The 11,788-nt window shown below is 48.8% G+C and overlaps 1 protein-coding gene across 3 annotated transcripts in view; it reads right to left on the reverse strand.

Annotated features, from left to right (window-relative positions):
* The window catches only part of BCL2 (BCL2 apoptosis regulator), a 177,412-nt gene extending 171,305 nt beyond the window's left edge, over positions 1–6,107 (reverse strand). The window contains exons 1-2 of one of the 3 annotated variants that reach the window (XM_023241191.2): positions 5,288–6,055; positions 4,198–5,058 (exon numbers count right to left, since the gene is read on the reverse strand). In XM_023241191.2, coding sequence (XP_023096959.1) covers positions 4,198–4,776 — 579 coding nt within the window. In that variant the 5' untranslated portion in view covers positions 4,777–5,058; positions 5,288–6,055. 3 annotated transcript variants of the gene reach the window in all.
* Positions 6,108–11,788: the final 5,681 nt, after the last annotated feature.

The following is an 11,788-nucleotide window of genomic DNA, read 5'->3' on the forward strand; positions in this document are numbered from 1 at the left end:
CTAAAACCTGATGAGTGACCTCAGAAATGGGTGTGGGGTGAACTGATTGGGAGCGACTGCTAGTAATACACACAGCACCCACACACCTGCCTTACGAGTGACTTTATCCTTCCTCCAAAAAGCTGACTAGGACTGGAAGTAGAGGTAAGGCAAGACTTTAAGAGTTTGCTTTAAAAAAAAAAAATTGTGGCTTTCTGTTACCTGATGTGCTGTGTGGCTCAATGACATTTAAGCAATCTGAAATGTATCAGCTCCATCAAGGATTGCTAAAAGATCAATCAGTTCTCACTAGAAAGCACAGCGAAAAGTAACAAGATTCACAAAAGAAAGCCACGTTTTTTTAACAGACATTAAATAGCAACAAAAGCCCTAAAACAGAAAAGGGAACTAAGTGAACCATAAAATTTTACAAAGGTCCCGAAACATAATCACTCAACAGCACGTGACTTGCAAACTCGAGGGGCGATAATGTAGTTTTTTCTACAAAGTAAATTATTGCCGGGAAGCATGTGATTCTTCGCGGGCAGAAACACACTTTCCCAAGGAAAGTTCATCATTAAAAATATTATTTAAGGCTGGATCATCTTCAGACTATTTTTAATCCCTATCGTTCTGCTGCCAACTTGGCCATAAGCAGCTGATACTCAGCCGCTAGATAAATGATGCTTTTTCACGTATTTTGCACACTGGCATGAGCATGGTATTGCTTTCCAATTAATCAAATGTTTTGGTAGATTTGGACTGCACACAGAAGGCAGAAACTGTCTGCTGACCAACTAATAAAAAGGAAGCTAACCTCTACTGGATGTGGAGAAGTAAGTTCCTGTCGTCCTAAACCACATAGACCAGAAGACAAAAAAAAAAAGAAAAAAGAAAAAGTCACACCACCACCATCTCATCAACAGAATGAAGCTAATCTCCTGTTAAGCCCCCTCTTTCTTTTAGGAGCCCACACCTCACTCTCTTCTGGGACATGAAGCTAAATGTTGTCTCATTTCTCAGCCTGGAGGGAGATATCAGTTTCACTCACCATCAACTTTCCCGTATCTCAACGCTTTGACTGTAAGAGCCCCCTCCCCTTGAAGCAATCTGAGGGCCACTCAATGCACCTATAGAACTCAAACTATGTTATACGAGGGGGTAAAATAATAACTAATGAAGCTATCAAGAGCTAAATCGCCTGCCTTTGATTGGAATAGAAAAGCGATGTCACTTCATTGAGACCAATAATGCCAATACAAACTGCACAGCTACCATGAAAAACATTCTCGAGAAGACTGAGCTTACGGTAAATTATCTCCTCTCTTTCGTTCCAACTTATTTCTTCCAAGGATCAGATCACACTAGTGGACATCTGGGAAATACTCAGCATTCTAGGCAATACTAGAAACCTGTGAGGCCACTGGAATCGGACGCTGTAGGATCCACCCCAGATTATCATTTTTCCCAAAAGATGTCCCCAGGAACCAATGGTAGGTAATAGTCAACGTCTCTCATTTTCACGTGCACCCGACAGCCTCTATCTATCTCACGTGAACCCACCAATTCAGACTCATTAGCTGTAGGGTGAGAATGGAGATTCTGCCCATCTGAGGGTCTCCCAGGTGATGCTCCTGCTGTCGGTCTGTGAACCACACCTGGGGTAGCAGAGCCTCAGACATTTCCCAGAACCGATTCTGTCTTGTGCTCCCTCTGTCCCGCTGCCACACGGTGCCTTATTTGGACTTGGGAATAAAACCACACTCCACTCTAACTCAATTTCTTCTTTAGTCTTTATTTGATTTGTAGGCTTCTGGGACTATCTCTCAGACGCCTATCATTCCAAGACGCTGCTTTCTCCAAGTTATGGAACATGAAACACACACAGTTTTCCTTAATCTCAGAAGACTGATTTTGCATCAAGAGCAGCAAAGAGAAAGAAGGACTTCAAATCTCAAGCCCCCATGATTACATGTGCAACAGAGGATCTGACCCACTGAGGCCTAGAAACCACACGAGTCATTGTCAAAGGTCAGAAGAATGTACTAGCTCTCTTCTGAAACTTGACCATTGGTATTCAGAGTATTTTAATATGAAAGGATACGTAAATCATTTATAACTCTCAAATGCTAGCACTTTTATTCCAGAGTGTCCATTTATGATTACATTTCCTGACATATACCCTTTTTTTGGCCAAATTCCCTTGTTTTCCTAAAGAGCCATCCATCTACATGTTGTCCTGAAAACGACGCATTTTATCAACAGCTATTTGTGCCTCTATATGATTTATTTGTACTGGAAGAGGTTTTGTCAAAGTATTTTTTATCACTTTCTACTGTCATTGTGGTTTGGCATCATAAAATATAGCCTCTACGTTCATCAATCTCAGATACCTGTTGACCACAAAGATAGGCTCTCCCAGGAAAACTCTATTTTGAAAGGAGTTAAAAGTGAGCCTTCACTTAAAATGAAAACCCAGTTGTATGAGACGTTAATATACCACAATGCAACAAAACAAAGACCAGGTCATGTCTTAATCTCTATCATAAACATATGTCTATGGCTCTGTCTTCTATTTATTAAATTACTTAATAGATGACAGTTACCACCTGGGGTTCCTTTCAGCCAGAAAGAAATTTCTGAAATATTTTTTCATAAAAATACAGAAGAGAATTGTCAAATCAGTTTTACTTGGGTCTTAAAACCATCCTTTTGGAGTCTGGAACTCTGTACCTTTTTGGTGATGGTGGTTGAAAATAAAACCACCTACTCAACCAAACATTTAAGAAAATATTCTTTGGCCCCTTAGCGAATTCTTCCAGAATTACTAAAGATCTGACAACGTGGGATCTCGACAAAACGACTCGTGAGGAGCATTTCACATTTTAGAGATTTAAATGGGGATATTTTACTTTTAAACACTCAACAGTCGCACCGATACCTGGTCAACTTTGACCAAGTAGGACCAGATTTTCATGTCAGCCATCGACTTTTCTTGGCTTTTTCTCTTTCTTCTTGGCCTTCATGTTAGCACACTTGTAAACTGTAGTAAAATATGTCATGGGCTCCTTGAAACTGAATCCACTTGGAGTCACTTCTAGGGTTTGTGCTCCTGTTAGGTCCTATAAAACAACACCGCTAATTCTCCCTAGAGACTACATACAAGGAAGCACTGAGCTGCATCCTTTCTCATAAACCGTTCTTCAAGTTAAAACAAAAAGCCCGAAACAATTTTGAGACAAGAATCACTCCTTTTGCTTTTTTCCTAAATTCGTAATTTTAGATAGAAGATGTAGATCTCAATGACAATTCTTCAGTCTTAGGATCTGGACCCCTCCCCCAGAGAATCACACACACAAATCTTCTACACTTTATATGGATATCGTAGACGCAAGTTTTTTCAGGAGCGGAGACCACCAAAGGATGCGGACTCTAGCCGGTGAAAAGTCAAAGATACTACAATTACAGTAAACTTTAAAATCGTACACCGGTTATGGAAACAGAACACAAAGCATGTGGCCAGGACACACCGTGTCACCGATGAGATAAGGTTTCCTTAGCCCAGTGTTCTTGAAGACACTCAGCCGTGCCCACTGGGAATGACCGCACACACGCCGCGGGATGAAGTTCCCGGACTTTTGGGAAGCCAGCTTACCTCCTTACAAACACAGCTAAGTTTTCCAGGGAAGGGGGCTACGTCAGATTTCCTCTTTGGGCAGATTTTACCAAGTGAGTCAGAAAAGGCATGCCCTTAGTCCTCTGGTGAGGTCTGTTCTTCTAATTGGGTGGTTCTCCAATTTTAGTACAAATCACAAACCCCCAGGGGAACTTGGCCAGGATGCGGACTGCCAACCCAACCTGACGTCTAGTTCATGAGTAGTCTCCCGGGTGGGGGCGAGGATGCTTGGGCCCCCGGTTTGAGAAACCCTGAAGGCATAACCATTTACCCCGAGCTCCCACCGGATAGCAAATGCTGGGTCTTTAAACCTCAACGGATGGCAAGCGAGGAAAAACCACTTTTGGCCAGAAGGGATCATCAAGAGTAGGGTTGGCAGGGAGAGAGCTCTTTACCGGGCAGGGCGGGGGCGGGCAATCTGACTATTTCACTGGCTCATCAGCCTGCCTGCCCTTGGCCCAAAAGCCCACCCACACTCAACCATGGATTCTCAGCCTCAGATCGGTAACGTCCAGCCCACATTCAAGCGGACATGCACCTACCCAGCCTCCGTTGTCTTGGATCCAGGTGTGCAGGTGCCGGTTCAGGTACTCAGTCATCCACAGGGCGATGTTGTCCACCAGGGGCGACATCTCTCGGTTGACGCTCTCCACACACATGACCCCACCGAACTCAAAGAAGGCCACAATCCTCCCCCAGTTCACTCCATCCCTGAAGAGCTCCTCCACCACCGTGGCAAAGCGTCCCCTTGCGGTAAAGGGTGTCAGGTGCAGCTGGCTGGACATCTCCGCGAAGTCGCGGCGGTAGCGACGGGAGAAGTCATCGCCGGCCTGGCGCAGGGTCAGGTGGACCACAGGTGGCACGGGGCTGAGCGCAGGGCCCGCGGCGGCGGCGGCGGCGGCGGCGGCGGGGGCGACCGGGGGCGGCGGCGGGGAGGTCCTGGCGGGCGCAGGGGTGCGCCCGGGCTGGGAGGAGAAGATGCCCGGCGCGGGGGCGGCCCCCGGGGGCGCGGCGCCCGCGTCCCCGGCATCCCACTCGTAGCCCCTCTGCGACAGCTTATAGTGGATGTACTTCATGACTATCTCCCGGTTATCATACCCTGTTCTCCCAGCGTGCGCCATCCTGCCCCCGAGGAAAAGCAGCCGGGGACCAACAGCACCTCTCGCCCCTGCTCCCGCCCCACGGCCCCGAAAGAAAGAAGAGTTATAATCCAGCTATTTTATTGGATGTGCTTCGCATTCTTGGATGAGGGGGTGTCTTCAGTCACGCGGAACACTTGATTCTGGTGTTTCCCTCTTGGCACGAGATGCAGGAAATTTTTACTTAAATTCCTTTCGGATCTTTATTGCATGAGGCACATTATTATTAATTATTGTTAATATCAGTCTACTTCCTCTGTGGTGCTGAAAGGTTAAAAAAAACAACAACAACAACTCAAAACTAAGTCAAAATCAGGTGCACTTTCCTTTTAAACACTGGGTGGAAGCCGGGCATACACTGCAAGTTACACGGCTGAAAAGAATGTATTAAACTGCCTGGAAATTCAACTCACTCGAACGCACTTAAAGTTAAAATCTCAAAGGTGTTCCATTGAAAGTTACATTAAACCCATTTCCTGTGCAAAGAACTTACTTGTATGTTTTAAGGACAGCATGCTCCTCTGTCAAGTTTCCTTTTTTGTGAAAACAAAACAAATGCGTAAGGCAAAGATTCCATCGATCTCCAGAACTCTCCAGGTATAGCTGCTCTGAAACTTCCAAATGAATCAGGAGTCGGGGGTGGGGTGCGGTGGGGACAAATGAGGAGAATTTCCAGTTTGATGCCCAGACTGCTCCTTCACAGAAATGTCAATCCGCAGGAATCCCGACCGGAGAGCTCAAGAGCACGAGAAAAAAAAGGCAGCGGCGGCGGCAGATGAATTACAATTTTCAGTCCGGCACTGGCAGAAGTCCTGCGATTTTCGCCCTCTCGGCGATTTACACACGCACACACACGCGCGGGCACAGACATGGATCTCTATCCGCGGGACCGCTTCACGCCTCCACGGGAGACGGACAGGGACGGGGGGCCGGTGGACGAGCCGGGCACGGGGGCAGGAATCCTCTTCGGATTAAACTCCGACCAGCAAATGCATTTTCCGAAAAGCTGCTTGATAAATGAAGGCAGGACGCGCCCGGCCCGCCGGTGCCGAGCGCGAGAAGCCCGCGCTGTGTGTGGTGCGGCGGCGGGGTGGGGAGAAGGCGGCGGTGGGGGAGGGTTTTATTTTTTCCCTCTTTTCCTAAAAAGGATGACTGCTACGAAGTTCTCCCCCCTGGACCCCCTCTTCCGCTGCACCCCACCGGCGCACCCCGCCTCCGGGCTGCGCACCCTTTCTCCTCCTCCTGCTCCTGCGCGGCGGCGGCGCTGGCGGCGGCCGCCCCCTCCGCGCTCCCGCCGCGCACCCGCTCTGGGCGATGACGGCCGCGCCGGCGGGGAGGGCCCGGCGCCCGGCACCTTCGCTGGCGGCGGCGGCGGCGGCGGCGGCTCGGCGGGGAAACCGAGAGCGGCGGGCGGGAGCGCGGCGGGCGGGGGAGGGGGCGGGGAGGAAGGGGGCGGGCGCGGGGCGGGGGGGGGCCTGGCCTCTTACTTCATTCTCTCTAACCGACCGGTTTCCTGTACGTACGTCACACGGTTCATTCAAAAAAAGAAGAAAGAAAGAGCCCTCCGCGGAGCCGCCCCGCCGCCCCTCCGCCCCGCTCCCCTTCCCGGGTTAAAGGAGCCGCGGCCGGGCCGGGAGCGGCGCGCCCCGCCGAGGACACATGGCGCGCAAGGGCCGCGGCCGGGGAGGGCGCGCCCGCGATGCCCCCGCCCGCCCGGCCCGCTCCGCTCCGCCCGCCCGGCCCGGCCGGTGGGTGGCGCGGGCGGCGCAGGCCTCCCGCGCGGCGGCGGCGCGGTGGGTGTGCGCGGGGCCTCCTCGGGCCTGCGGCGGGCCCGGCAAGCTCCCGGGGGCCCGCGAGGGGCCGGGGGCGCCCGGGGGACCGCACGCGGGCGGCCGGGTGGGTGCGCCGAGGACGCCAGCGCCGGAGATCGCTTCGACCCTTTTAATCGTGTGTGTGTGTGTGTGTGTGTGTGTGTGTGTGTGTGTGTGCGCGCGCGCGCGCGCGCGTGCTGTGTGTAAGCGCCGGGAATCGTTTCAACCCTTTTAACCTAGTGTGTGCGTGTGTGGTGTGTGTAAGGGCCGGGAGCTGCTTTGACCCTTTCAACCGAGTGTGTGTGGTGGTGTGTGTGTGTGTGTGTGTGTGTGTGTGTGTGTGTGTGTGTGTACGTACGTTCACATCGTGGTACCAGCTCTTGGCAGCTGCCAGGGAGAAGACCCAGGCCCCTGCTGCCCCCGAGCAATGGGCCCTCAGCCGTGAAGAGAGGCAAGGGAAGCCCCAGGAGGAGTGTTTACTTTCAAGTCCGCTTCCTAGGTGTGCAGGTAGGACGCACACCCTGGAGACCCGGTCCATGACCAAGGCCAGACATGGCTCCCAGCGGGCCAGCGAGGGGCCAGTCAAGGATATCAAGGGCTTTAAAATGGCTAAGCAAATGTTTTTCCTCTGCCCCCGACGGTTGGGGCTGGACGCTGCAGAGGTCTCCAGGGTGACTTTCGGGCCCACGGTCTAACACCAGCGTGGGTCGGTTTCCCAAGGCTTCTGGGGTCGCCCCGCAGCCAGTCCTAGATGGCTGCACCTCCTCGAGTTATCTACACACACACACACACACACACACACACTACATACAGATACATTGTACACACAAGCACACACACTCGTTCATTCATCAGCATGAATAGCCCCTAGGAGAAAAGGCACGAGAGGACAAACGAGTTGTGCATGTTTAACTATTTTCTGTCTCTCAAAGTCTTTGACAAATAAAGTGTTTACTGAAAGCACAGCGGCTTACCTAACAGGGCTCAAACACAAGTATATAGGGACGCTGGATTACAGTGCTCATAGAAACGTGACAAATGAGCACTGCAATGTGTACAAACATGTTCTGGCATCATCTTTATTTTGTCTCATTCCTAGTCTAAAATCAAAGCATGTATTCTTAAGCAAAATAAGCACAAATTACTTTCATTTCATTTATCATACCCAGTCAACCAATGTGCCAAGCGCTTGCATGTAGGAATGGGTGCCTTGTACAAACTTATCCAGGCAAGGAATGAAGGAAGGTCCTCCTTCCTACTTCCTAATGGCTGTGACATGGCAATGGGGTGGGGTGGGGGTGGCGGACAGGTTCTGGCCTGGAGATAGACACTGGGCATAGACTGACCCGGGATACATGTTCTCAGGGAAATAGTAGAAACCTGTACCAGTGCCACAACATTATAGTTTAAGGATCAGCTCAGAACCTTGCTTTAACCCCCCAAAATTACTTAAGAGGAATTGAAAGCCTTCGTGCTTCTGAGACCCAGCATGTGAGTGAGGAAATGTGACAACAGAGCTGGAGAAGAGATTGTACTTCTGCAAAGAAGCCCCCCCCTCCCAGAAGGAAATGGATCTCCCACTCCCAGAGGAAGAAAAGTCTCCTTATTTTTTCCCCTCCTTTGCTCCCATAGAGCCTCACTTTACAGGTTTCTCTAAGACTTACTCCTTCTGTGGCATCTCGGCCATCAGCAGACATTCTCAGGACAGGTCTGCATTACAGTCCTTGCCTAAGATTATATATTCCACAGGACTGTCCTGAATTTTCTTTGTACAGAAAGAGCGAAACCATTCCTGCATTCAGGTTTGGTTATTAGATTCCATCTTAAAGCGTGAGGGCAAGTATTGTAGGAAGTGTGTGGATTAACTGTTTGTCTCTGGGGAGGGAGTGGCGAGAGCCCCGGCCTGAGTCAGGAGTCCTGGGTTTGAATCCTAGATCTGCGCCTGACACCTTCCAACAACCTTTCACCTGTATGCTCTATAGGCTTTTGACTTTGCAGGATGTCTTCCACTTTTAAGAGCCAATGGGCTACCCTTCGGCCAGCTTCGCCTGGCTGGACTCTGGTCGGGTAGCACCAGGAAGGGACAAGAACAAGATGCAGGGAATAGAGATTGCATCAAGAGTCTGAGAGGCCTGTGTTTTCCTTCTTTATTCACCAGTCTGCCAAACAAAAAGCTTTTTATTGCCAGGTTTCGCCACCTACTGGTTGATGTTTAACAGTATCGGTATCATTCAGAAAGTTCTCTTCCTCCATCGCCAGTATAAACACTTCCAAAGTTTATGAAATTCAAGAAGGACATTATTCCGATCTGGACATACAAATTTTCAATACAGGCATGTTGTAAATACGACTACTAAATTTTTAAAAAATTAGAAAAAAACCAAACATCTTCCAGGCCCAGACAAGCAATCCAAAATGCTAAATTCCAACTTCAGGTGTCTTCTGTTATTGTTTCCCGCTTCATTGAGATACAATGGACATATATATTATGAACTCTGATGCTAAGTAGAGTCATGTGCCTTCAGATGGTTTGCCTAAGTTGTTGGTAATTTATTATATGTTATTATTATTATTATTATTATACTAATTCCCAATTAGCATTAGTTGCTAACAGTAATACTGCTCCCGATTCATTACTGCTCCAGAGCCTTGTCTTCTGGAACCCAGTTCATCAGCTATGTGCTCTCAAACCACTCTTGTCATCACGAGAAAACTCTTTTGCCAAATCTAAACCAACAAGCCTTGCTTTCACTGAGACACCTACCTAATTTATGGTGGGCCCTAAACCTCAAAAAAATGTTTAGAATAATTAAGCAACCACCTTTGAAACTAGACAACGAACTGCAGACAGATAAATCCTTCTGTTGTGTGAGTGTAATAGTGGGCAAATAGTGTTTCCTTCCGGTTTGCAAAGGCAAGTGCAGGAAATTTACTCATGGCAAATGTTTTCCCTTTGAAATTCATGACTTGGCATTTAGAGTGAAGTAAAATAAGAAAGGGAAATTCGGGGCACCTGGGTGGCGCAGTCGGTTAAGCGTCCGACTTCAGCCAGGTCACGATCTCGCGGTCCGGGAGTTCGAGCCCCGTGTCGGGCTCAGGGATGATGGCTCGGAGCCTGGAGCCTGTTTCCGATTCTGTGTCTCCCTCTCTCTCTGCCCCTCCCCCGTTCATGCTCTGTCTCTCTCTGTCCCAAAAATAAATAAACGTTGAAAAAAAAATTTTTTTAATAAATAAATAAAAAAGAGAGGGAAATTCTATTTTTCAAATGGCTACTGCTCTCATTGGACTGAAACTGCAGGAGTGGAACCAGACAAGGTAAAACACCACAGCATAGAGGGGAAATTGGCAAAGAATTTACTCTTCTGTGCCATGACTTTTATTCCCTTATGCACTTTAGCACAGAGCACAGTATCTTCCAGATATTACTTACTGATGAACACATTTAGAGAAAGTAAGGTTAATATTTTTGTTTCCTAGGGATGCCGTAACAAAGTACCACACAGACTAGGTGACTTGAACCAGAAATTTATTCTCCCACAAGTCAGGAGGCTTGAAGTCCAAGATCAAGGTGTCAGCTGAACCATGCTCTCTCTGAAGTCTCTAGGGAAAAACCTTTCCTTGCCCCTCCCTAGCTTCCGGTGATGGCTGGCAACCCTTGGTGTTCCTTGGTATGCACCTGGGTCACTCTGATCTCTGCCTCTGTTGTCACCTGGCCTTCTCTGTGTCTGTTTTCCGTTCTTGTTAAGGGCACCAGCCATATTGGATTAGGAACCTAATAACCTCATCGTAACTTGGTTGTATCTGCAAAGACCCTATTTCCAAGTAAGGTCACATTCACAGATACTGGGGGTTAAGACGATGACATCTTTTGAGGGCACACAACTCAACGGGTAACTATGTATCCAATATGGGATCTTTCAAACTAATGAGAATTGTTTACGCCAAGACTCAAGGGCCCAGCAACCCCATGGTTCTCTATGGTTCATAGGGAACCATGATCTTTTTACATGTTTGTTACTTGTTTTTGAGAAAGCACAAGTAGGTAAGGGGCAGAGAGAGAGAGAGAGAGAGAGAGAGAGGGAGGGAGGCACAGACTCCGAAGCAGACGCCAGGCTCCAAGTTGTCAGCACAGAGCCCAACACAGGGCTTGAACACACAAACGGTGAGTTCATGACCTGAACCAAAAGTCAGACGCTTAACCGACTGTGCCACGCAGGCTCCCCAGAACCATGATCTTCTTAAAGCTCAAATCTGGCCATTTCGTATTTCCGCTCGAAGTTCTTCATAGGTTAAAATCTCAGCTCCTCTGCATGGAATGATCTGGTGCAGTTCTACCACCTGGGCACCACCCTTTCCTTACGTGTCCCCTTCTTGCAGCTCTATAAACTGTGTGCTTTCTGGAATCCGCCGAAATCCCCCGTGTCTTCTGCCCTCGTACGTCTGCTTGTCTCGCTGAAATGCACCCAATCTTCTCGTAACAAATTTTTACTCATTCCTCACGTTTCATCTCCAGAACTTCCTCCCCTGTGAGACCATGCCTCACCTCCCTGGGCAGTCCTACGAGCCCACAAGAGGGTCGGTACTGAGGAGAGAAACTTAAAAGTCGGAAAACAGGGGTTTGGGTCTGGGCTCCATCACTTAGCAGCTGTAACCTTGGGATAGTTACCTAACCTCTCTCTGCCTGTGCCCCTCCGTATAACAGGGGGGTATAAATAGTACCATTTGAGGGTTAGTGTATGATTGAAATGAATTAAATGTGAGACGCTCACAACAGTGACTGGCACGGGCTACGTGTTTCAATGTTAATTACGATCTGTGAATCATAGCTATTGTCAGATTCACAGTGTAATTTCTGGCATATGTTTTCCTCTGTAGATTACAAACTATTTGAGGACAAGGACTATATTTTTCCTTTGTGCATTCCCAGCCTAGAATAGTCTCTGACATTCAAACATTTGTGGCGTAAAATGCGGAGGCCCCAAGCTGAAGAAAGGCATGGGGGAGTGATTCCTCTTTCTCCAGGAAGACTTGTAGAGCCTTCAGAGGGATGAAGGCACAGGGACGCAAGAAACGAGAAATGTAATCACCACCACGGAGGGACAAACTCTTTATGCAGATGGTATCCCTGGGTGCCTGGATGCCGAGCTCATCACGGGCACTCAATAAATATGTTCAAAGAGGGG

This window comes from Felis catus, chromosome D3 (assembly GCF_018350175.1).
Source record: "Felis catus isolate Fca126 chromosome D3, F.catus_Fca126_mat1.0, whole genome shotgun sequence".
Taxonomy (NCBI): Eukaryota; Metazoa; Chordata; class Mammalia; order Carnivora; family Felidae; genus Felis; species Felis catus.